This window comes from Xenopus laevis, chromosome 3L (genome assembly GCF_017654675.1).
Source record: "Xenopus laevis strain J_2021 chromosome 3L, Xenopus_laevis_v10.1, whole genome shotgun sequence".
NCBI lineage: Eukaryota > Metazoa > Chordata > Amphibia > Anura > Pipidae > Xenopus > Xenopus laevis.
In genome coordinates this window covers 59,609,227-59,637,151 of record NC_054375.1, presented here as the reverse complement: position 1 = coordinate 59,637,151, position 27,925 = coordinate 59,609,227, and the positions used below count along the sequence as shown (strand labels likewise).

The window sequence follows — 27,925 nt, the reverse complement described above, 5'->3', positions numbered from 1 at the left end:
AGGTTGTTTGTTCAGGGGAAAGACATAATACACAATCTCAAGCTTTGCTATGGGCTAATTGGGTGAATGTAGAAAAAACTCACGGCACTCAGGTCTGCATGATAATTTCAGTGATTTATTGAAGCGGAGTGCACTTGCAAATGTTGTTTTGTGCTTAGCGGTGAACTTGCGCTTACGGCGGGTAAATTAAAGTTCTATGGAGTTCTTTATTATAAATGTTGGTGCAAATTTTTGAAGTTACCACTTTCTCTTACAAATGTCCAGGGAACCTTAATAAAGACAAGCGAGTTAATATAATGCCCTAGACATGAGCCCACTGTAAAATGATGTTCAATATGTGATGAAATGTCTGGAGAATACTGATTACCCAAAAAAAGTCAGGACTTTTGCAGGCAATTCCACTTCAAAAAAGAAAAAGTCACCAGCGCTTTTGGAACTTTAATGCATTTTACTGAATTTGCGTAAAGTCGACTGTCGATAGAGTGTGAACGAGTTTAGTTGCCAATGTCCCTGGTGAAAAGTCGCTAGCCACTTAGCCCTTTAGTGTATTTGCCCCAAAGAACCTGCACCACTATCTGCAGTGGGTGCACATAGTACTCTGGATTTTTATCCACCTGCCTGAGTTTGTCATGGGACCCAATGACCCGTATAGGGGAAGCAGGGACTTGACGGGGCCTAGGAATAGAGCCAGTCTCCGCCCCCCTTCTTCATTGCAGGGCTCTGATTGGCTGGAGGGTTCCCGGGCTTGTGGAAAGGGCCAGTGCAGCGGTTATACTCACCATTCGGCGCCGGGACATGGAGGCAGCAGGACACAGCACCCCGCCCTCCCTCCCTGTATATGGGTGGGTTTTGTCGCAGTTGCCGGAGGGTACCTTTACAAGGAGCCCCACGGGAAGTTAAAATGGGGTATTTCATAGTGAGTGGAAGTAGCCTGGTAGGCCTGGGTCCTCATGGGAAGGTAGGCAGCCCGGTTTAGGGTTTGGGAGAAATGGAACAGGAACCTATCTTGGCAATTGGGGTACAGTCACCTCACCCCCATTCCCCTTTCCCCCGGGTGGGGGAATAATATTATAAAGGTTGTTAAAGGTTTCTTATACAAACGGTTGGTAAAAGGTTAAAATGTTACACATGTTAATTATTCTTATTACTGTGTTAAAATGAACAACTGCGGCCATATCTTTCCAAACCAGTGATGTGTGTGTATGTATTATTGGGGGGTAGGAGGTGTGCAGTTGGGGGCAGAAGGGAGAGGTGCAGAATCGACACTGCACCCGTCATGCATCCCCTGGCATCCTTCTTTGCCTGAAATGCATATTCATATAAAGCTAACACTGTTGTATGAGTTAGTCATATATTCATCAAATCTTGTAAAAATAAAACAAATGCAATATTTATTAAGATTTCAATACTTCTTTTAAGCAAATACATAGTGGAAAAAGTGAGGGTTGACTTCAACTAAAGCACCAAGCATCGCATATAACCTATAGACCAACCCCTCCTACTTGGATGACAATTCTGCCTTCTCTTGTCATCACTCCATGGAGCAACGCTTTGAGACATAGTCTAAAAGGTATATTTTACTACATATATTCAAGCATTCTTCATGTTTGATTTCATGGTGCATTTTCAAGGTTTTTGGCCAGTTCTTTTTGTATTAAGGAATACCTTAAGGCAAAGCTGCCTCCACTCTGGCCTCATTTTAGCTATGGTCATAATGATTAATGATGATAAAATCCCATAAGGAATCTTTGCATAGGTAATAGTGTTCATTATAAGTGGGGTTACTGTTGGGTCATTTGAAAAGAGTTAAATAGGGATGTAGCGAACTGTTCGCCCGCGAACTAGTTCGGCGAACTTCGACCGTTCGCGTCCGCCGAATGTTCGCGAACGTTTGGGAACGTTCGCATTTTGAGTTCGCGTTCGATCGTTCGACCATTCGACCATTCGAATTCCTTCGACCGCTAAAAATCGAACGATTTCCATTCGTTCGAACGATTGTAAGCATTCGATCGAATGAAAAGCATTCGATCGAATGGCTTCGATCGTTCGATTCGAATGAAAATCCTTCGATCGAACGATTAAAATCCTTCGATCGTTCAAATCGAACGATTTTAGCGGATGTTCGAAGTTCGCGAACTGTTCGCGAACGTTCGCATTTTTTGCCGGTGTTCGCGAACGGCGTTCGCGAACACCAAATCGGCAGTTCGCTACATCCCTAGAGTTAAATATCAGGTCAATTCAATAAAACCCATGTAAGGATTTGGTATAAGACCGTACAATGGATGGAAAGAGCCATTAGCACTGAAAATATCAAAATTATTAATTAGAAGTAGTAGATGAGCTATTTTTATTGCAGTGGTTATGCAATAAGTACTTTTGCATGCAGATTAAATAAAACCTTATCTAGTCTACCTGGTTCAAAATTATCAGATTATTATGTATCAAAATGCTTAATAATAATAATAAAAACTCACCGACATTCTTTTCATTCCTATGGAATTTCTAAAATTGTATTTATCAATGGGTGAAAGTTAGAACTCGCCATTTGATAAATATGGTTCTAAAAATCCCTTAGGAATGAATGGAAAATGCATACAAATGCATGCTTTTTTACAAGCTTGGCATGCATTTTTAAACAGACAAGGCCAATGTGTCATCTTTAAACTTGGCAAGGAAAATAGATGGCTCAGCATCAGTTGTCAGAACTTTAACAACCGTCAATATACTTAATACTGTTAGTTAAAATAAAATTTAAATGAATATCAGAGCAGACATCAATACATGTTAAGTTTTGTGCACCAATTGGTCTTAGTCCTATACCAACTCCACCCCTGCACCCTTCCAAAGAAAAAGATTGCAATGAAACATCACATTTGTCAGACACACTTGGTGAATTATTTCATGTAGCAATGTGCTTGTAAAACCCAAATTGGTTTAGCGTTACTATCTAAACAATTAACCTGGTAATTGGGTATTGGTTATCAAGGCCCTAGCTCTTTTTGGTCTGGCATGCTTAAAATGGACATGAAATGGGACACATGAAAATGACTGGAGCTCTTGGGATGTTGTGACAACTGTTAGTAACATACCGAAAATTCTTCCTGAAACTTTAGGTTGTTATTTGTGCAGAGCTCTTCGACATGTTGTAAGAAACCTTTCTTACTTACGGGCCTAGAAGCAAAAGATAATGTTACAAACAGCACTTTCTCTGATTGTATCTAAACATTTTAAGTGCTATAGCATTTTCTGATATTTATAGTTTCATTTTATGAACATGTATTACAAAGTTGATTAAATGAAATAGTATATATTTTCCTTGCCCAATAAAACGTAAAAGTATCACGGTGATCTCATTCTCGTGATTACATGGTATTTGAGCCATAAGAAGTTTAAATGCTTCAGAATCACTTCTCAAGCTAAAATACAGACATGCAAGTTTCACCCTAGAGAGAGACAAAGCATTTCTCCAGTTACCGTGCAATTAGTCATGCTTTTATGATTTATTCTCAGGTTGAAGGCTGCCCTTGTAAATGAATGAAAAAAAAGGCACCACACATCAACACTCATCACACTATTAAATCCATAGGCACATAAGAAAAAAAAAAAGCTGCGGTCAACTTACTTGAGTGATTTCCTATAACTAAGTAACCTGCAACAGAGATTGTTTAAAAAAAGTAGTTGAAGCACATGTGCAGTATAATAAAACTAAACTTCTCAGTTGTACTCTTATACAATTACAAAGACTTTAATCATGCCTCTTATGTTGAAATCTATGTACCCTAAAACGCACTGCACACACAATAGCATGCAAAATGCATCATAAAAATATATACATGAGCATATTGGAGATACCCAGATGTCTGATTACAGACTAGGGAAATTATTGTAGACCAACAAAAAGCCGAAACATATCCTTTTCTTTAAATACGTTTTCAGACTAATACAAAGCTAGATAATAATTATATGCAGTGCTTTTGCTTCTTTATTGTCCAACTCTGTGAATAAGATTTTCATATCAGCATGCTTTATTTTGTTGCCACATCACACAGCTGGCCAAGTTAGGCCCATTCGTTCATATGCATTAATCTTTTGTAGCAACGTTCGATTAAAGGGTCACAATTAGGGATGCACCAAATCCACTATTTTGATTTCGGCCGAACCCCCGAATCCTTTGTGAAAGATTCGGCAGAATACCAAATCGAATCCGAACCCTAATTTGCATATGCAAATTAGGGGTGGGAAGGGGAACATTTTTTACTTCCTTGTTTTGTGATAAAAAGTCACACGGTTTCCCTCCCCACCCCTAAGTTGTATATGCAAATTAGGATTCGGTTCGGCCAGGCAGAAGGATTCGGCCGAATCCGAATCCTGCTGAAAAAGGCCGAATCCTGGCTGAATCTCAAACCGAATCCTGGATTCGGTGCATCCCTAGTCACTCTGCACTAAGAGTTTCACATGGTATAGTAATATATTTAGTGATTATTTTAGACTGTATAGACTATAAGCAATTTAAGGGGCTATATCTGCTGCAGCTAAGAAAACCATTGACATCCATTTTTTTGCTGAACACAAACATTATTTGCACCCTTTCTGTGTCTTATAGCTCTCATTGGTATAGTTTCACTATTCTGATCACAGAGCCTCTGTTCCGTTGTGGTGACCATGCTGGTGCATTGTGAGACAATAGTGAATTGTTTCAGTAGATCTACTTTGTGCTTTGCTGTAAATCTGCCATTGCACATAGTGGCTAGAATCTCTCTGCGGTGTATGCACAATAAGGGGCCTATTTATTAAACCTCAATGTTTTCTGGTTGATTTATTAAAGAGGAAAAAATAATATCAATTTATCAGAGAATTATTATTATACCCCAAAGCTGCTACAACTCCGAATCCGAAAAATACTCCTAACACCTGTTAAAGGAGAAGGAAAGGTTAAAACTAAGTTAGTCTTATCAGAAAGGTCCATCTAAATATACCAGTAAACCCCCAAAGTAATGCTGCTCTGAGTCCCCTGTCAAAAGAAACACAGCATTTCTTTCCTTCTATTGTGTACACATGGGCTTCTGTATCAGACTTCCTGCCTTCAGCTTAAACCTCATTGCCCTGGGCAAAAACATGCTCAGTTTGCTCCTCTTCCCCACCCCCTCCCTTCTCTACTGTAATCTGAGCCCAGAGCAGGGAGAGACTCAGGCAGGAAGTGATGTCACACCATGTTAATACTGCAGCTCCTATCCTAAACAAACAGAGAGTTTCTAGAGCTTTTTACTCAGGTATGGTAAAACATTCTACAGAATAAATATAGTGTTATAGCTTGCACTATTACAGCTAATCTATTGGCAATAAAATGCCTCCGTAGCTTTCCTTCTCCTTTAAGGACATGTAGAAGTTAATGGCAGATGTCCCTTTTAGAATTTGAAGATGATTCTTGATATTGTGATCTGCGATGGATAATCCAAAACGTCTGGGTTTTCAGGCGACAATTCGGAAAAATAGAGCGATTCAGGCGTCAAGATTTAAAAAAGTCGTACAATTCGAATTGTGGCGCGATTTTGTCGAGACTTTTTCGAGTTTTAGTAAATTGAAGCTCAGTACATTCCAATTTACCTGGCAAAGCACTAACAAAGACATGGTACTTCTAGTACTGCTCTAATAATTGAAAACATTACCTCCATGCCTTTTTGGTACTTTTTACTAGGCCCTGAAAACCAGTAACTATAGTTGAGGAATTAACAGCAAATTCTTTGAGACCACAGGGCTCGTGATCAGCTTTGCATCCTTCTTTTTGGTCTACAGGCACAGCATCAGTCTGTGAGAGCACATACAAAATGTGCTCTGTATGCGCACTCTCAGACTGATACTATGGGGTAGATTTATCAAAGAGTGAAGTTAGAGATCTCCACAGTCCACAGAGTGAAATACTGCCTCTCTCCATTCATTTCTATGGGATTTTTAAAGGCGTATTTATCAAATGGTGAACTTTCACTATCAGCAAACAAATATGTCGAAGCATAAAACTTCTTTCTTTGTGATTGGTCGTTTGGCCTTTAAATATCAGCCAAGCGTGTTTGTGTTCAAGCCTATGACGAACTTTCACTATCACCCTTTGATAAATACACCTTTAAAAATCCCATAGAAATTAATGGAGAGAGGCGGTATTTCACTCTGCGGATGGTGGAGATCTCTAACTTCACTCTTTAATAAATTTACCCCAATGCCTGTATGTACACCAAGGTAGGAGCGGATGGGAATGCATCCCCTTTGCTTTCTACACAGGTGGAAAAAAACATCAGCCCTGTGTGCCATTAGCTTTACACAGCAGTGAAGTGAATATGTGCTTTGCAAATAGGGACACAATGATACATTTCTGCCTAATAAACAGGTTAGTTGTGGGCCCAAAATGGCTAGAAAAAATATAGGCAAATAAAACTACATTTTAACAACTGATATTAATCCAGCATTATGTCACACTTTACTGTACATTACATTTATCTCTCTATTTCATATAAACGTGACATTTAACACTGTAACTACAATCATTTTTATCTCAGTAAAGGCAGACTAGCAAATGTGGGATATTTTTTGTTTCCATTTCATCCAGCAAATCAAATTTATGTATACAGTTCATATGGCCAAATCCCACATTTTGCTAAAATATAAGATGCTTTGAAATTATCGTTACTCCGCATACCCTTTTCTGCGGTATACAGTTTCATGTCTGGGCATTTGTCTAGAAAATGTCTCATTCCACTCGTATTACAATTCACACATCCAGATCCAAGGCAAAGCAATAGGTTTTCAGTGGCATAACTACATTTCTATGTTTAGAAGAGAAACCTGCAGTGTACAAGAATCTCTTTCAATGGCATACATCTTTGAAAGGATGTACTTATAATTGGAATAGTTGGAATATTAGGTCACAGTTCTCTTAAAGGGGTGTATTTAACACTTTACATGAATCACATTATAGTATATGTGCATGTATGAAACTTGTACATAGTACAATATGTTTGTTTGTTCTAGTGCCACAGGTTACAGGGAAATTCCGAAAAAGGATTTCCACAAAGCTCAAGTGTTTTGTGGTGCCCAACATAAGTGATGGGTGAATAAATTTGCCTGGCAAGAATTCGATGCGAATTTCTGCGTTTCGCCACCAACTAATATATTCGTGAATCTCCTGCGAAAATTCACCAGCTACAAAAAATTTGGACCGCTTGTCCAAAAAGTCGATTGCATCAAAATCAACACTATTCAGAAGCCCATTGACTTTAACACCAGCATCAAAATTGACACAAGCGACTTTTCAGACGTGCGTCCAAAATTTGCGATTTTCAAGATTTTTTATGAATTTTTCACCATTTCACGAATTTTCAGCCGAAACGAAACCAGAGAAATTCTCCCATCACTACCCTACATAGATATTTAATATTTTCTTAAGAAAGCATGTAGGTAATAGTGTTAGTACTAACACATGGAGGCCTATTTATCAGAGGTCAGATTTTATTAGTTTTAGAGGTTTTTGAAACCACGACTAAACTCACAAACTCTAAGGGGCCCATTTATTAAAGCTCAAGTTTATTTGGTCAATGTTTTTAAGAGGAAAACTCAAATTTTTGGAAAAAAAACCTCGATTTTTTTAGAGATTAATTATATTCCAAAAATGCTAAAAATCTGAATCCGAAAATACTCCATCTCAAAGCTGTCAAGGTCAAGTAGAAGTCAATAGCAGATGTCCCTGAAGTTGTGTCTTGACATTGTGATCTGTGCTGGATAATCCAATAAAGTCTGGGTTTTCGTCCAATAATCTACTAAAGTTATGTTTTCACAGCAACAATTGAATAAAATCGAGTTTTCACAGCAATTTTGCGGTGACTTTTTGTCACTCCGACTCTGAGAAAAATGATTGATAAATGAGCTAAATTCATGGAAAAATCAAATTTCTAATACATGGACAAATTTAAACGACCCGAAAATTTGAATCAAATTCGATTCGAATCAAACTCAAGAGAAAAAACATGAATCTCAGGAAGGCTGCAAACATCTCTGTAGGTTTTAGGTGGCAACAGATTTATCAAGGGTCGAATAGAAAATTTAAAATTCGAATTTTTTAATTTTTTTTATGATCAAAACTGTAAAATTCGACTAAGGAGTTATTCTAATTTCGATTCGAGTTTTTTACAAAATTCAAATTTGATTTTCAAAATTTATCATACTCTGGCCTTTTAAGAACTCTAATGGGACTATTAGCCACCTAAAACATTTTTGTCTTCAGACTCATTTGCCTCCCAGTATAGTAAACATGTTCCAATGCAAAATTACAGAATTCCTTGAGTTCAAAAGGGAGGGGTCGGGGGGAGTCTATTAAGTTTTATGTAAATATCCATTAAACTTCATTGTTTACATTCTTCATATATGGAATCCCCCCAAAGAGTTTACAAAAACTGGCCTTTTTATAAAAGGGAGTGCTTGAAAAAGTGTTAATTTCCATCTAATGCTCATTGACAACAACCACTTTGTTTTACTTAGGAATGTCCAACAAGTTTTCTCCTTCCCATTGAATGATACAGGCCACCTGTTTTTTATATTGTTGTTTTAGTTTTTCTACCTAGCAGCGATGCCACAAAGCTAGAGTATAAACATCACAAAGGCTGCAGCACTGGTGTATCTTCACGCTATAGAATCTTTATACCACCTCATTTTCGCAGCAATTTAGCGAATTTATTCACCGGCGGCAAAACGGCAAATTTGTGATCCAGGGAATTATTGGATTAACATTGGGGCAGGGGCATTTGAGGGTCTGCTGCCGCCCCCCCTCCTGCTCCACGCTTTTAACTTCTAGGGGCCGATTCACTATGGGTCGAATATCGAGGGTTAATTAACCCTCGATATTCGGCTAGGAACTAAAATCCTTCGACTTCGAATATCGAAGTCGAAGGATTTAGCGCAGATAGTACGATCGAACGATCGAAGGATTATTTCTTCGATCGAACGATTAAATCCTTCGAATCGAACGATTCGAAGGATTTAAATCCAACGATCAAAGGAATATCCTTTAATCAAAAAAAGTTAGCCAAGCCTACTTCGGTAGCTTTTAGATGCCGAACTAGGGGGTCGAAGTTTTTTTTAAAGAGACAGTACTTCGACTATCGAATGGTCGAATAGTCGAACGATTTTTGCTTCGAATCCTTCGATTCGAAGTCGTCGTCGTAGTCGAAGGTCGAAGTCGCCCCTTCGATGGTCGAAGTAGCCCAAAAAAAACTTCGAAATTCAAAGTTTTCTTACTTCGAATCCTTCACTCGAAGTTAGTGAATCGGCCCCCTAGTGTTGGAGCGGGTCGCATCACTAGTGCAATGAGCACTATTGCACTCGCTGCACTAGCAGAGCATAATTTCCATTTTACTATTTACATTTAACTAGCCGCTCCATGCCTCCTGAGGCAAGGTTCTCACCTTGCCTCATGGCAGGAGCAGCACTGCATTGGGGTCAGGAACAATTTTTTTTCCTCTTGAAGTATAATTGGCATTGGCTTCAAGCTGGGTTTTTTTGCCTTCCTCTGGATCAACACAGTGGATATATGACAATGTATTTTAAGTTTTGTAACAGCAGCAGCAGGACCTTGCCAGAGTATTGTACAGGCAAGTTTAGAAGAGGAAGAAAGGTGGTTCTCTCCTGTGACTGCACAGTGGGTTCATTGAAACAGACTCTACTACTGCTTGTGCTAGGTGAGCCTGCTTTGATTTCCTGTCATCGACACACTGCAGATTCAGGAGCAGCAGCAGGGCTGATGAACTTCTCTCATGGTGGGAGATGCAGCTCCTGCTGGTAGCAAGTTTGGGGCCATCCTCTCTGTAGGTAGAGGCAGCCTAATACTCAGTGGTGGATATAATGACCTAGCGCTGATCTCAAGTCTTCACTGAGGACCAACAGAGCATAGTGGAGATCTCTTATGGAATTCTGGCTCTAGAATATTGCCTTGGGGAGAGGCTGGCAAGATCCTATTTATTTGATAAAATGTCAATAAATGCTGTGATCATTTTACCCCATTTCTGGCTCCTGCTGTTTCATTAAGGTTCAGTGGGATGGCTTTAAGCGAAGGGCCATTTGAGGAGTCCCCTTGTCCCCCCCCCCCATTCTTAAAAATGAAAATTACTTTTCTATTGCTTATAAAATGAAAAATGTCTATACAGTAAATAAAGAGTTATTACAAAAAATGACAAAAGATGTTAACTTATTTCACAAAGGCACCCCTAGATTTATCGAGTTTTTTTTAGTTAAAAGTAATAGAGCAGCCCTGTTTCCTAAATTGCACACCTGCAATTGGTCTGTAATTTACCCTGTCAACCAGACTGGAAAATAACCAGAAGGCCTAAAGGCCTAAATTAAAAGATAAGTAATAAAGCGTATTACTTTGTTATAAACGTATTAGTAGACAAAGATATAGTTTTCCATAAGCAAAGAATTACATTTACTTCTAAATTGCATTGATTTAGTGGCCAATACTGCTTCTCTTTACAAACAGTGGGTATTTTGGAGCTATGAACCACCTGTACTACCAGAATCATGACTATACCATTTTTTGTATAATGCGGAATATGTCCATGTAGTGATACTAGCATAAAAAAGGTTTATTAGTTAATTTTACCATTCCTTTGGATTCTGATTTTAAGCAGACAATGGAAAAAATGACTAATTTTGTATGTAAATAGAATCAGTGAATTAATGAAGGAATGTCTAAAATAAAATAAAATAAAATCCTATATTTATGCAACATAATGGGGGCTCCACACTGCAACTTTGTGAAATAAAAAAATGCATGTAACATCTTGTATATAAAAGCAGGTTGTGCCATGCTATTCACATGCAAACAATACAAACATACAAATATATATCTGAATTTTTTTCCTTTGTTTCATTCATTCATTACTCCATAGAAGTCTGCCTAAAAAAGACTAAAAGAACTAACAAGATCTGCTACCAAATTTTATGCAAACTCATGTGCAACACGCACTTCGAGCAAAAGATAGAATTAAAATAGATGGTTTGTTTGTTTGATACCTTTTAAGGAGAAATCATGGGCATTGGGCCCTTCTCATAAAAATAATATCTGCTGATTGCACATGACTTCCATGATGTTTATATGAGCACACAAACACCACAAAGGTGGGCACTTACTGAATGACATATATGTCCTTGCGTTTAAAGAAAAATGAAGAATATCTGGAAGTAAAAGTCCATTTAGAATAATATATAGTCATTTAGAGATCAAATGAACTGTCATAATATTAAAAGAAATATACTGCACGCAACTTTACATATTTTATGTCTTATATATAAGAAATTATTTGCTAAGAATTTTTGATATCGTTCTTAATCAAAAGTGAATTTCTTTTTTGAACAAAAAAGACATCAGCTTAATAGAGAAGAAAACACACCGATGGCAAAATGGATGCAATATATGCTTTTAGTTCTCAATATACTGTGACAAAGAGCTGAAGTAACAGCAGTAAAGAGAAGCAATTCACTTACTTAATTGCACAGATTGCATCATGCTGCCATTGCTTAAGTACATATTTATATTTACATCTGATTTGGTTACTTTGGGATACTAGAACTGATGAAAATGTTGCAATCTCCTTACCCTTCTGACAAGAAAAAACAACATTAATGTTTTTAGGAATTTTGAGATTGTATCATCCTCCTCAGTGGTGATGGTTTAAAACCAAACAAAATAAGTTAATAAAAAGTACAACTTTTACCAAACCCAAAGTTTTTGCAAATAAATCGTGTTTGCGGAACAAAAGCAGAGAGCAAATGCTTTCTGCTGATTGGTTCACTCATGTATAAGCAATGTTTTTACCATGAACATACTCAAATAATAAAGGTTTTTATAGTGAGTGTAGTATTGTAAACACACTAATATGTTATACACAATTTCAAATTTCATTACAGCTTCTCCTGGAAAGCCAACAGTAAGTCCTTCTGTACTTTATGTATTTATTTATTTATTTTTTTGTTTATTTATTTATTTGCACATGTGCACATGCTTGTAAAAGTACATCTTGAAACTCAGCAATTGAGCCATGTCATTTACCTAGACCTCAGAATGTGTTTGTTTGCTACCTGCCCTGACCCTTTGCATGTCAACTGCTTGGTCTTATTTTGCCCCTGTCTCTGGCTCCAAAAAGGGTGTCAGTAAACCCAAGTAACTGAGGTGCTTTCCAGCCTAGCGTCTAGGGGGCAAATTCACTAAGCGCCGAAGCGCCTAACGCTAGCGTGAATTCGCCAGCGTTGGGCATTTTCGTTACTTCGCAGATTCACTAACGGACGCTGGCGTAACTTCGCTAGTGTTACTTCGCACCCTTACGCCTGGCGAATTTGAGCAACGGACGTAACTACGCAAATTCACTAACGCGCTCATTGTTCTGAACGCTACCTTTTACGCTAGACTTCCTTCGCCACCTCAGACCAGGCGAAGCGCAATAGAGTAGATAGGGATTGCTATCCCTAAAAACGCTGGCGTTTTTTCTTTATTATGGGTGATAAGCTGAAAAAGATCGAAAAAAATTTTGGGGCTCCCCTCCTTCCCCCCTACATTTCCTAACTCATGGCAACTTAACTATCAGTGGGCACATGTGTAGGGCAAAATAAAAATTTTATTTGCTGTTTGGAGGTTTCCCAGGCTTGTGTATTTCTGCTACATATACCTCCATTGTAACTTGAATTTAGCGCCGTATGCAAATTAACCATCGCTAGCGTAACTTCGCTTTGCTTGGAGAATTAACGCTAGCGCAACATTGAAACCTTACACTACCCCTGAGCGCAACTTCGGACTTTAGTGAATTTGCGGAGCGCTGGCGAAAAATACGCCTGGCGAAGTGAACGCCAGCGTAACTACGATTCTTAGTGAATGTCCCACAAGTACTTCACCACAACATTTTAGGTGCTATTTCATTGAAAATTGCTTGTAATTTAAGTTTTATTATCTAATATGTATTCACAAAAAATCAGATTTTTGTAAAAAAGAGTATCTTATTTGCATGTATATCCTGCTCAGTTTAAAGCAGCAATATTTAGATTCAAGCATAATCCAGGAATACGTTATCTGTTGACAGAATTTCTGTCCTTTTTAACATGCATTTTCTGTTATTCTTTTGAACAATAATTAGCAAGAACAGTTTTTACACAATAACGCAATAAACCATATTGTCTAATGTCTGGCCAGCAAAGTCACTATTATTACTGTATCATGTTGTGGTGAGCAAATATGTCAATATTGTTTTTTAAATTCACCATTTATTAAGCAAATCTCATGATAGTAAATGAGTGACAGCTCTGGGGCAATAAGGATGACCTTGTGTAGAACAAATACTGGCTTAATGATCCTCCTCCTTGAAGTGCTTACCGTGTTACTTTCCGCCTATTATGTCAACCAAGTCTGGTTATATGAACTGAATATATCTATTTTTTTTTTAGCTTTACAGTGGGCCAAGCAAGCAACACTTCAAATTTAGAATCACCCTGAAGTTCAAGGGTTCATAACTTGCTCGGCATGGATCGGCATAATTCCGTTAAATACAGTATAATTAATTTATTCCTAGAATATAATCTAAACAATTAAAAGGAAATAAATCCAAGACAATTCTTGTTTACAATGCAGACTCCATGGTTTAATCTGAGTCGTAGCAGAAAATCTTGAAGAAATAACATTATAGCCAATCACAATATTAGCCTATTCACAGAGCAAAAATCAACAGAGACAACTGCCAAATCAATAAGAAGTACAGCCATGAAATACACTTCCATGTGGCACAAAATTCACAACTTGTTGTTTCATAGTCAACACTTGAAATGTCAGAGGACTGTACAACTTGACAAATTTGTGACTTACTGAAACAAATCATGACTTCTGAATAAAAGCAGGTGGTCAATTAGTAAGCATGTGGGTCTCGTTTTCGATTGCATGATTCAAATGATTATATTCTCTTCAGCTGCTGACATGTGAGATGTCTGTGACAAGCAACACACTTTGCATGTCAGATATCATATTATCTTATTATCTTTAGTGACTTGTACTTGGACCCATGATATTACCTAACATTCATCATGCTGTTATTAAACCTTTAGTCCTTGCACAGTGTTTAATAATACATTAAAAAGGTAATTTAGTGGTTTAGTAGAGCAAGGCTTGGAGTTTATATTGCAAACTGCATGATATATGTATACAATTTAGATTTAATGGGCAAATTTAGTTATCTGCCATTTTGTAATGTATTACATTTACATTGTGTTAGTAATTCAACCTATGAGTGCAAAGGCATCATTATTTACTCAGATCAGAGCACTTTGAAAAAGAAAATGGCTCTAAATTTTAGTGGAAGTGTTTGAAAAGACATAGGTCAGCCTTTGAAAGAGGATATTAGTGACCTGTATAAATAAGAGCTACACAAACACTTCCAAACTAGTAAAGGTTATGGCAGGGTCACGGCTAGTGACCCTTTGGACTACTGTTTTGCCACATGAGCATGCTTACCGTGTTAATCTCTCATCCTTCAGTTCCAAGTCTGCCACTGTGATCAACTGTTCAAGCTTGAATTTAGTATCAATTATTTCTGCATCCCTTGGAGAGTAGGTACCGCCTTCCTTCTGCTTCTGTCTAATCCTAAAATAATCAATTTAGATATAATCTTACAAATGATATAAATCATATGACATTAGAATCAATACACAGTAAAGTAGAACAGATGGAAATTTCTACTCGCAGAAGAATTTTCTTACTGTGGTTCTTTTCTCCCTTAAGGGCAGAGACACACGTGGAGATTTGGGGAGATTAGTTGCCAAGTGACAAATCGCCTCTTCTTCTAATCTCCCCACAATGCCTTCCCGCCAGGCTAGAATCTAAATCTAGTGTAGCAACTTCGGGCGACTTCAGAAAACGAATCGCTTCAAGTGCCATCCCGCCGGTGATTTAGATTCTAGTCGGCAGGAAGGCTTTTCAGGGAGATCAGTTGCCGAAGAAGAGGCGATTAGGGCACCTAAATCTTGCCAAATCTTTGCGTCTGTCTCTGCCCTAAAGGAGAAATAAAACTTAACTGTAGAAATATGTACTGTAATGTTGTACATTATGCTTTGGTCTTCTATACCAGCCCAAGGTAACCACAGCCCTTTAGCAGTGAAGATCTTGGCTCCAAAGATGCCCCTGTAGCGCCCCTTCTTGTTTTCTGCTGATTCACTGCACATGCTCTGTGCTGCTGTCACTTACTGAGCATAGGGACTGGTGCACAACAGACTGTATATAAATACTATAAATGTCAACATACAAAGCTGACTAGCAAATAATTCATATTATTGGTACTTGAAAGTTTAGAAACTAGTACAATAAGCATCCGAATGTATTAATCAGCCCCATAGCATCAACTCATATGACAGGTAAACCTTTTCTGCTTGTGATTTGTGACCACCTCTAAGCTTAACTTCTTATCAGCTGCCTAAGGCAGACTGAGCATGTGTGTCTCAGACACTCCTAACAAAATCTAAGATGGGAGACTCCCGTGGCAAGGACTGGCTCATTACCGCTACAGAGCTGCTAAACCTTAAGGCTGGTTAAAATGTTCAGTATATAAAATATGTTTTTTCTAATCATATTCATTTTAAGGGGTTAGTTCTCTTTTAAATTTTGTCTGGTAACAGTAGAGTAAAGGACTAAATTACTGCTGTCGGTCACATGCACATACAACACTAGAGTAGTGGTTCTTAAACAGGAGGGAACCCTAGCCCCCTGAAAGAGTATTCGCTAGGGTGCCCTCCTGTCCGGTCATTAGGCCAGTTAGGGACATATTGGTGGAGAATGCCTATTTGCTTGAAAGCTTGAAAGAGAATTACTTACTTACTACTTTAGGCATCCATCTCATGCTGTAATGAAATGTAAATAAATGCCCCACCCACATGAGAACATTTTAAGTGGACATGTGGCCAAGCACCTAAAAATTGCCTTCTGCCCTTGCCTCTCTTGCTTTGGGATTATGAACCTTTTTAAAGTAATGTTGCTTAACACAGTACTAAAATAGACTTAAAACCAACATTCATATCATTATTACTAAAAGAGTGTATTACAAGCAGACTATGGGGCAAATTCACTAAGATGCGAAGTTGCGCCAGGCGCAACTTCGCCGCACTTCGCCGCACTTCGCCAGGCGTAATTTCGCCAGGGCTCCGCAAATTCACTAAAATCCGAAGTTGCGCATAGGGGTAGCGTAAGATTGCGAAGTTGCGCTAGCGTTGATTCGCTATATAAAGCGAAGTTACGCTAGCGAAGGCTAATTTGCATACGGCGCGAAATTCAAATTTCAATGGAGGAACACGCATCTGCACTACAAATGCCTAGAAAACCTTCAAATCAGCAAATAAAAATTTTATTTTGCCCTACACATGTGCCCACTGTCTAGGTAAGTTGCCATGAGTCAGGAAATGTAGGGGGGAGGAAGGGGAGCCCCAAAAATGTTTTCAATCTTTTTCAGCCTATCAGCCATCATGTAGAAAACACGCCAGCGTTTTTTGGGACTTAGAAAAAAAATTGTTTTTTTTTTAAACAATCCCTATCTACTCTATTGCGCCTAGCCAGGTCTGAGGTGGCGAAGGAAGTCTAGCGTAAAAGGTATCGTTCAGTACACTGCGCAAGTTAGTGAATTTGCGTAGTTTCATCGCTAGCGAAAATTCGCCTGGCGTAAGGTTGCGAAGTAACACTAGCGAAACTACGCCAGCGTTCGTTAGTGAATTTGCGCAGTAGCGAAAATGCCAAACGCTAGCGAATTAACGCTAGCGTTCGGCGCTTCGCGGCTTAGTGAATTTGCCCCTATATATCTTACCTTGCAAAGGCGTAAATGGCTCCCACGAGCAGAATAACAGAAAGCACACATAGAGTAACAGACAAGATTATTTCAACCTGTGTTTGTGATAGTCCGTCATCTACAATGGAAAACAGGGAAATGTTAAAATTAATATGCGCTATAATGACAAATTGCTGCCTGGTCCGAAGCCAAGACAGCATTGGCTTGACATTTTTATTCAGAACCTTTATAAGCACAGGAAATGAAAAGCAAATGTTTCGCTTTTGATAGTCGGCCTCTGTTTTGGGTGGATAACATAATTGCTGCAATTTGTAAAGCAATGCATTTCACACAATTTTTTTAGCATTGAATAAAATGTCAGAAAATATGTCACTCTTTGGTTTCTTTAACCAGCCTTATGAAATGAACAGTTTTCAATAAAACACAGCAATAAATGAATAAATAAACTCCATTGCTTCATGGGCACTGTGTTTATATACAAATGCACATGAAACCCAAGTGTGACCATGATTTCTACTAAAAATAAAAAAGTTGGGAATGTTTCTGGTGAGTGTAGTCAAAATGTGGTCTACGTAATGTTATCTTTGAAATTATTATTGTTTTTTCTTAAATAAAAAGCTAAAACAATTACAGATTGAGCTATAATAAAAGGATACATAATGAGCAAACAAGGTTCTGTTCCCAATAGCTTTTAGAGTGGATTTTTTTTATAGTGTTTTACATGCTGACCGGTGATATGTTATATTAAACACAATTTTACTTTTCTGTCCAATTTTATGTCTTGGTTGATAACTGCTGCGGCATTTACAATAGAATTAGCTCATCAGAATATTCATTTTGGGGCTATCCATGGAAAGAAACAGATCTACTGTATATAAAACATTGACAAAGTGAGGTCAGCTTAACACTATTTTGTTTAAACAACCAGAGTACAGGTATGGGATCCATTACCCGGAAAAGGCGTTATCTAGAAAGTTCTGAATTACGGAAAGACAATCTTCCATTGACTCCATTTTATCCAAATAATCTAAAATTTTACAAATTATTTCCTTTTTCTCTGTAATATTAAATCAGTTTATTGTACTTGATCCAAACTACAATAGAATTAATCCTTATTGGAAGCAAAACCAGCATGTTGGGTTTATTTAATGTTTACATGATTTTCTACGTGACTTAAGGTATGAAGATCCAAATTACAGAAAGATCCATTATCCAGAAAACTCCAGGTCCCAAGCAGTGTAAATAAAAGGTTCCACAGTCTCAGTAGAAAAGCACTACAGGACTGCTATTTGACAGGAAGTTTTTATAGGACCAAGTCTATACTAAATTAATGGATTTCTAGGCATCATTGAAACAAGTAACAAAGCTAGTAAGGTTCAGGTTGTTTCTTACCTAATGTTTGGACCATCATTGAATATGGAGAATCTGTATATTGGCCTTTTATATTGGTTGCACGAAATTTAAACCTATAAAAATAAAGCTGTTTTCAGAGCATTGTAATGAAATATTTTATCTTCAACTTCAACATTTAACCAGTTAGTTAAACTTTATAAACTCATTTATATAGGATATCATTTAACCAGTTTGTTTTCGTCATTGTTTCTTATCTGTAACTTTATAAACTAAGATACAAACTGATGCTAACAGTTACTTAAAGGGCAAAAAATACAATGAATTAACAATTCTTCATTCATTTATTACACAGTTATTCTACTTTTCTCTTGTTGCATCAGCTTTAATAAATAATAAAGACTGAGCTTACATCTAATGAAGCAAACAATATCCTTGACCTTAGCCTGGCATCCCAGCTCACCAGAATGCCTCACCAATGCATTTGGGAATAAGATACATGGTAGAAATACAGCAAAGGACACACAAAGATAAAAGGACAATACAAGGTGAAGATGGAGCTGTGTAGAATCAAAAGCATACAGTTACACTATGCAACATTTTAGTGGAAATGTACGCTCGGGATTTAGTCCCCCTTTAACCTACCAGTGAACTTGCTGTACTATTGTTATTATTGATTTTTCATGCATGCATTTCAATAAAGTCTCACAGAATATTTTAACTGAAACATTTCATAATGCTGATATAATATATATATATATATATGTTATTGCTGTGTGCTAATTAAAAAACCAGGCCCACAGGTCTCCAGGGCCGGATTTACATAGTGGGCGCCCCTAGGCCCACTGCCGTTCGTCGCCCCTCTCCCCTCCAGGGGGACAGGAGCAATGGGGATTGGCATGCCGCCCCCCTAAAATCCTGCCACCCTAGGCCCGGGCCTAGGTGGCCTTTCCACAAATCCGGGCCTGCAGGTCTCATACAGTTTTTCAATTCATGGCACATTAGGATGGGTGTTAATAACTGCACAATAGTGATGGGTGAATAAATTCAGCAGGAGCGAATTCGCAGTGAATTTCCGCATTTTGCTGGCAGTGAATAAATTCGCAAAACTGCAGCAAATATTCGCCGGCGGTCAAAAAAATTGGACGCGCGTCAGAAAATGCAAATTTTGTGGGAAATTCGCAAATGTTTTGGCGAATCTAAATGGGACAAATTCGTCCATCACTAGTGCACGAGCACACCAAACACGTTTTTGCAGTTTTGTTAAATTTGATATATCAGTTCTTACATACAAAAATACCATTTTAGAAACCTTTTTATATGCAACAGACTGTCTGGACTCTGCAGTATAAAAAAGGTGCGTTTTCTACACAGAGATTTCACCAAACTGCATATTAATATGTCATCTCTGGTGTAATACTGTTCTTAGTCTTAACACAGGTATCATTAAGTTGTACATGTAGACAATCATTACCAGGCACCTGCCCAAGAGGTAATCTGTTCTTATTCCCATTGCTGAGCTATCCTCTCAGTGTCTTTATATAGGTATTATGGGCACTTACATTAATTTAACACTTCAACTGTTAATGTAAAAAGTACAGAGATACAAGAGTGCTCTGTACTTTTCACCTGCCTTTGACCAGGTGAAGAATATGGGGCAACCTGCAGTGAAATGATTTTGCTCTAAAATAAACAGGGTATAAAATGACATGCCTGTATCATGCCACTGCTATGCCAATTATTTTTTAAGTGAATTACTTACCAGTGCTAAATGTTGTGCCACTTTGCAGGAAATCTGGAGAAAAATTTGTCTCTTTTTTGCACTTTGTATATTAGTGGTTAAATACAAAAAGCCCTTCAAGTATTGTTATGTGGAGAATAAAAATCAGACAGTGTTGTCATGCACAAGGAAGTCCTATACTTAATGACTGCAGTAAACAGGCAGTAATGACAGGGCTAGCACCTTGCGTTCCCCTGGTACTCCCCAGCATGCATATTCTGAATGACAGTCTAGTGGCATTTCATTGGATATATACAAAAAATGTACATACAAGTACTGTTTTCTTGGCTTCAATGGTCCATTGCAGAATCTGTCTTTAACGTCCATGGTCAAACAAGAATCATTAGCTCCAATGATATATTCATCAGATGTTCGAATGTTGGGGCATGATGGGTTTGGAAAACCATCACTTGTAAAATATGGCTTTGGTTTCTTGTGATAGGCTTCATGCCACCTGCTGATATTCATATCATGTTGAGCTGTAAGTGATAAAATGCAAATGTGAAATGAGTCATGCCATTTATCATTTTATTGATCCCTAAGCTGACAGTCAATGTTTTGTAAATTTACTTCATCCTGGCAACAACTATGAAACAACCTTTCCTTATTGAAATCACATGTGCAGGGAATTGTGGGGTTTGGAGGATGCTGGTGGAGGACAGATGGCTGCTGATACAAAGTAACAGTAGTCAGGGGGCTCAGCAAACTAGTCAGACAGACCAGCAGGAGAGCAGGGCGCTAGGCTTAGGAAACTGTCAGAAACCATCAAAAATCATGAAAAGTCTGCACATTTTTTAATTGATGTGTTTTGCAAAGTATTATGTTTACTTTTTAAAAAACTTAAGTTATGTTTTTGTGGAGGAAAAAGGCCCTGCAGTATTTTAAATGTATTTACATTTTTAAGGAAAAAATTAGAAAATAATGGTGCACCCCTTTGCAGATAAGCACTTCTGGTCTGTATAACATTTTTTTTATAATACATATCGTTTTACCAAAAATTAATTTTGGTTTAAAGAAGGACAAGCAAAATCAGTTTTTGTTTCCTAGGTACATTGTTTAAAATGACGATATTTGTTTAAATATTTAAAATTATTAGATTTTGCCATAAAATACAATGTAAATACTTACCTTCTACCTCTGAAACAACAACCTGGATGTATTCTATTGGCCCATTATCATCACTAAAGTAACATATGGGCATCTTAATGGTAAATGTAGTTGCGGTTACTATTAAACTTCCACTGGGGTTAAGCACAGGCTTTGGCTGCTCAGCAGGCCGGGGCGGTTCTGCCAAAAAATAAAAATAAAGACAAACACTTCAGAATAATATTTTCTCGTCAGATTGCCTCTACATTTGTGCATGAGAAACATACCTAGGTGAATAGGAGCTCTATACTTAACACATGCCCTGACATTAATTACAGGGCTCTTATTGTATGTTGCACAAAAGTTTGTACCTTATTGCATAGGGTACAATTATGCTGGAATCTGTTGAATTGATGATAAAAAAAAAATGGCAAATTTTATCAGTTTTCCCCACTTTGCACTTGATAAATTCAAGCAATTACATCTTTAATGCATTGATACTTTTAACTGCTAGAATAGTAATGCAAACTTGTCAATTGACAATTATTTGGTTAAATACAATATGGTAATAATGAATAGGGATGTAGCGAACTGCCGATTTGGTGTTCGCGAACGCCGTTCGCGAACACCGGCAAAAAATGCGAACGTTCGCGAACAGTTTGCGAACTTCGAACACCGCTAAAATCGTTCGATTCGAACGATCGAAGGATTTTAATCGTTCGATCGAAGGATTTTCATTCGAATCGAACGATCGAAGCCATTCGATCGAATGCTTTTCATTGAATCGAATGCTTACAATCGTTCGAACGAATGGAAATCGTTCGATTTTAGCGGTCGAAGGAATTCGAATGGTCGAATGATCGAACGCGAACTCAAAATGCGAACGTTCCCAAACGTTCGCGACTATTCGGCGGACGCAAACGGTCGAAGTTCGCGCGAACTAGTTCACGGGCGAACAGTTCGCTACATCCCTAATAATGAAGATACAGGTATGGGATCTATTATCCAGAAACCTGTTATCTAGAAAGTTCTGAATTATGGAATGGCTGTCTCCCATAGACTCCATTTTATCCAAATAATCCACATTTTAAAAAATTCCCAGATCCCAAGTATTCTGGATAACAGCTCCCATACCTGTACTATCGCATCTTTGTCATAAACTTCTGTAAACTGTGTATTAACTGGTAACAGTTTTAAATGCATGTTCACAAATTCAAGAAGTTTGGTTGTTAAAAGGGCAAGGAAGAGTTAATTGCACTGGCTGTACAACACAAAGTCATTGTTGAAACATGGCTAAAAGATTCACAGGGCTGAGCAGTAAATGTAAAAGGTTATGCCTTATTACAGACAGATGGGGTAAATATCAAAGAAGGGGATATGTTGTTAAGAATAACTTGAAGTCCAGAATGAATGAAAAAACAATGATAGGGCTGAAACATTACAGATTGTAATGCAACAATCAAGTTTAATATGTTACAGTCTCGCTCATGTGTATAAAGAGGTTCAGTGCCTGCTGCAAACAAAAAAAATGGTGGAAATTTTGGGGCAAATCTAAAAAATCCCAATAATGAAATGGGAAATCAAACTCAGGGAAAAATCATTGATGTAAAGAAAACAAAGTGTAATATGAGGTGTGGCAGATGGGAACTAATACAGCACATTATACAGATATGTTTACCTACCTCTAATATCTGTAGTGATTCTCATCTGTGTAGCATTAGGTCCTGCTCCAGCTCCATTTACTGCATATATCTAAATAGGAAAAAATAGCATACTCATAATGTATAAAGCTAGTAATCACTTAACAACATCAACATTATAGAAACAGAATTTGTTCTTAAAAACATATTTAATAATGATCAGGCTTGTGATTACATACTGAATATAAATATTGTACAACACATAAACAGAAGTTACTGAATTTGATATCTACTAAATAGATTAAATGAGTTTGCAAATTTGAAAGCTGAAGAACACGTAGGGGGTCATACTGTATACTAAAATCCAATTTTATCTAAGCTTGACCAAACTCCCATCCACGATATTACCTTATTTCTCATTAAAATAACTAAAAAAATCAGATCTCTGAAAGACTCGATAAGAAGGAACAATTTTTTCTGACTTTTCTCCTGAATCACTAGATATTTTCCATTTATTGCCCGAAAACCCTGAATTTTTTTAGAGTTTAAACCCAGAGCAGACCACAATATCTTTGGACAATGTATGTAATTCATTTAAAATGGCATCTATGCAAATGTCTAGCACTACTCGCAATGTAAAATCTGTCGCTGGCAAATATTACATTGAGCATTTTTCGCTAAGCAAAGGTTTAGCGTTAACACCTACTCTGGAGTTACGTTAAATATTTTGCCGCTAAAAAGACTTTTCTCTTGCGAAAATTAATTAGAAAATGCTGCAAATGTTTGCAGAAGCCATTTGTTCGCAAACTTTGCGATGAAGTCATTGAGGTCTTTAATCAGTCAAAAAGGACACAAACATGGTCGCATCTTTGCGCAGGTTTTTTGCACTAGTGAAATATATTACATTCCCCCACTTATGTATAATACATATACACAGATAAGATACATTTCATGCACACAAAATGTAGGCAAAATAAAGAAAAAACTAAAACGACATGAGCCCCACTTATTAATAAGGTAATATTTCCTCTGCATATTTGAAATGTGAATACTTTAGGGCACATAAATAGTGATGGGCGAATATGGGCCATTTCGCCCAAAAATGTGCGAATTTCCAGCAAAATTCAAAAAACAGCGAAAAATCGTGAAGCGCATGCGTCTCATTTTTGACGCCGGCATCCATTTTTGGACACCGCTGCACATTCGCCGGCAAAAATGTGCCGGCATTGAAAAAAACGGACGCTGGCGTCCAATTTTTTTTGACTGCGGGGAATTTTCGCTGGCAAATTTTCACGGCAGTTTCGCAAATTTATTCGCCAGCGGCGAATCGCGGGAATTCACAGCGAATTCTCGCCTGGCGAATAAATTCGCCCATCACTACACATAAACGTTTGCAGGTAAACTGCATTTTGTATATGGTTATACAGTACATGCTAGTATTATTGTATGGTCCCTCTGTTCAGGCTTCAAGAAAACATATGTGGTTGTTTCTTTTGTTGCTTTGATTATCTCATGAATTCATCCTTATAGTAACCAGGTCGCTAATATTTTATGATATCAAATGTGTAGCGTTCGGTGATCGTCTGTTTCTCGACACTGTTAAGCACTCTTCCTCTTTTATTTCAGACACAACAAAAGGTAAGTCACTGGAGCACTCCAACCAAAGGGGGTACCATGCACTTAATAATGGTAGAACCCTGAACCATGGGCTGCTATGGCCATTCCATGATTATTTTCTTGAATTATATTGGATGATTATACAAGGTGACAGGCAAGGTTCTGGCCAGCTAGTCTGATATAGCTTAGGCAAGAACGTTAACTGAATGTAAGCAACATCCACATAGAGCATAGGGAGCAAAAATAAAAGAAAAAATATTGTTATTAGCATCTTTAAAGGGGTTGTTCACCTTTACATTCAATTTTAGTGTGATGTAGAGACTGGAATATGAATAAGAGAGGGCCTAAATAGAAAGACGAGTAATTAAAAAGTAGCAATAAATATAGATGTATATATGTATATAAATGTATGGCCTTATAGAGTATTTGTTTTTAGATGGGGTCAGTGACCCCCATTTGAAAACTGGAAAAAGCCAGAAGAAGAAGGCAAATAATTAAAAAACTATAAAAAATAAATAACGCAGGCTAGTTAAAATTATGCTGAGAATTAGCCATTCTATAACATACTAAGGGGCTGATTCATTAAGGGTCGAATATCGAGGGTTAATTAACCCTCGATATTCGACTAGGAATTGAAATCCTTCGACTTCGAATATCGAAGTTGAAGGATTTAGCGCAAATTCTGCGATCGTACGATCGAAGGATTATTCCTTCGATCGAACGATAAAATCCTTCGAATCGAACGATTCGAAGGATTTTAATTCAACGATCGAAGGAATATCCTTCGATCAAAAAAACTTAGGAAAGCCTATGGGGAAGGTCCCCATAGGATAACATTGACTTCGGTAGCTTTTAGCTGCCGAACTAGGGGGTCGAAGTTTTTTTTAAAGAGACAGTACTTCGACTATCGAATGGTCGAATAGTCGAACGATTTTTAGTTTGAAACCTTCGATTCGAAGTCGTAGTCGAAGGTCGAAGTAGCCCATTCGATGGTCGAAGTAGCCCAAAAAATACTTCGAAATTCGAAGTTTTTTTACTTCGAATCCTTCACTCGAATTTAGTGAATCGGCCCCTAAATGTTAACTTAAAGGTGAACAACCCCTTTAAATATACAAAGTTAGGAGGGAAGTTATAGTGTTGCGTAAAGACTCTAAAAGGGAATTGTATCAATTTTCCTCACTAAAGGAACAGTATATCCATTTGTACAACCTGAGTTCAGTTATTAGGATTTTAGATGAACATACTTTTTTGCTATTGTTTTAATAAAGGAAATATATAGGTTTTATATTATTTCTTACACTAAACAGGGCAATGACTGAAAAGGAATATTCTTTCACTTGCAAAAATGCAGTTAAATTCCAGTGGGAAAAATGTTGGGTTTGTGTACCAGGAGCTTGATGCCTGTTTAATTTGTAATATGTAGATAATGGGCTTTCTGCCACAGTGAAACAGCTGCATGATGCCTCATTAATGACATTGCTAATAGCTAATTTCTTGTTATTTATGTAGCTGTAGCTGCCTTTTTTTTAATAAGAAAATTCTAGTTATTGCAGCAATTCTATCTAAATTCCAGATTCTGTTTTGAAACTCACTTTAGTTCCTAATATTATGCTATATGGGGTGATTTGATAGCCACGGTTCTCTGAACAGTGATTCAAATAACCTTACCCAAAGGCAATAATTATCAATGCTGTTGATATCAACAGCACAAAATCTTATTGTACATTCAACAAATACTTGCATCCTGGCATATCTGTACTCTGTACCTTGTTCCAGATTAAAAATCTGTTCCAAGGTGGAGAGCAAAGTCTTGGTGGGTGCAAAGCAGTCTTGTATTTAGTGCCATAGGACAGGGCTCCTCCACACTCTGTGCCCAATGGCACACCCTAACTTTTCCATCTAAATGATGGGTAGGAGCATAGGCGGGGATGCGTGCTAACCACCATCAGCCTGTCCTTTACGAATACAGTGCTGCCAACATCATTCTGAAGCACAAGGATCTACAGTCAGTTCATAAACAGTGCTTGTGCCTGCATTTTGCATTTTTCATCCTGTCTTTCCAAGCCTCTTGGAGGGGCATGATTTTACTGTTACCATACACAGTGTTTAATATAGAAGAAAGTTGCAATTACTCCCCAGCTAAGGGAGCAGTTGTACTTGTCAGTGTTTCACATGTTCTTTGTCAAACTAATATAGATGTTTAATGTAATGTTTAAGCACAAGCTTTTTTAGGGCATGTTGAAAACAGTGTAAAATAATGGAGCATTGTTATACATTGTCATTTTTTTAAAAAATGTATCAGAAATATTTCAGAAATTGAAGATTTTCCAAATATAGTATACATCTATGGAAACTGATAGCTGAACACTCCACCAGTAAACACTATATGCCACCACCTCCTCCAATACAATGTTCAATGCCAGAACAATGCCACATCTCTCCTGATATTGCCCTTTGTGTCTTGTACCTCCCTCCTTCTTCTTTTAGACTGCAATCTCTATTGAGCAGGGTTCTCTTTAGCTTGTGTATCAAACAGTATGGGGCCCATTTACTTAGTTCGAAGGAATTGAGGAAAAAAAGTTTGAATTTCGAATAGTCGAATATGGCTACTTCGACCATCGAACGGGCTACTTCGACCTTCGACTATGACCTTCGACTTCGAATCGAACTATTCAAACTAAAAATCGTTCGACTATTCGACCATTCGATAGTTGAAGTACTGTCTCTTTAAAAAATTTGACGGTCGAATATCGAGGGTTAATTAACCCTCGATATTCTACCCTAGGTAAATGTGCCCCTATGTGTATGTTTTTTAATTTATATGTTTCATATTTATACCCTTCTAAAGTATAGTGCTGCAGGGTATGCTGGTGATATATAAATACATGTTTTCAATAATAATAATAGATACACCAAACTACCAATCAAGAAAAGGTTGAGAGGGTCTCAAGCCACGGTGTAAAATTATGCCAGTAATAAATAGTAACAAATAATTTGTGCCACTCAGTAGAATTAAAAGCACTTACACGTATACTGTAGTTGTATCCTCCTTTAAGGCCATCTATTACTGCCGTTATAGAATTATTCTTATTTTTTATAATACTTAGATTCCGAATCTGACTTTGTTTAGGATCATCTTCCTTGTAAACTACTGCTTGATACTGAATCTTTCCATTGGGTTCAGATGGTGGAATGAAGGTCATCTGAACCTTTGTAACATCATTTGGAATCTTCTGGATTTCTATATTTGTAGGGGGGTCAGTCGGCACTGAAATGAAAAAAAAAACATATTTTTTTAAAAACAGTTTTTCGTTTTTACAATGCTGAGTGATGTGGTAACATATGAGTATACACCTTTAAATATGGTGGAAAGTCTTTATGGGCAAATACATTACAGTGCTTGCTCACAACATTAGTGATGACAGAGAAGCCAGGCAGAATTGAGCAATGTCTACAGTTCTAGGAACTGCCAAGTACATAAATGTAACTCTTCTATTGAATTTTTTCCACTCTTCAAAGTGGGCACCAGCATCTTATCTAAAGGTGCAAGAGGATTCTCCAGTGAGAATTCCCCCTACCAGCACTTCATCCGTGATTTTATCTGATGTATA

At 37.6% G+C, this 27,925-nt stretch overlaps 1 protein-coding gene across 1 annotated transcript in view; it reads right to left on the bottom strand.

Annotated features, from left to right (window-relative positions):
• The window catches only part of LOC108710247 (phosphatidylinositol phosphatase PTPRQ-like), a 118,983-nt gene that overhangs the window by 14,933 nt on the left and 76,125 nt on the right, over window positions 1-27,925 (bottom strand). Inside the window, exons 26-33 of the mRNA XM_041586283.1 lie at window positions 27,341-27,582; window positions 22,740-22,809; window positions 21,100-21,258; window positions 20,243-20,450; window positions 18,234-18,307; window positions 16,860-16,959; window positions 14,528-14,656; window positions 3,090-3,171 (exon numbers count right to left, since the gene is read on the bottom strand). Of these exons, the coding sequence (XP_041442217.1) occupies window positions 3,090-3,171; window positions 14,528-14,656; window positions 16,860-16,959; window positions 18,234-18,307; window positions 20,243-20,450; window positions 21,100-21,258; window positions 22,740-22,809; window positions 27,341-27,582 (1,064 nt within the window). The remainder of the gene's footprint in view (window positions 1-3,089; window positions 3,172-14,527; window positions 14,657-16,859; window positions 16,960-18,233; window positions 18,308-20,242; window positions 20,451-21,099; window positions 21,259-22,739; window positions 22,810-27,340; window positions 27,583-27,925) is intronic.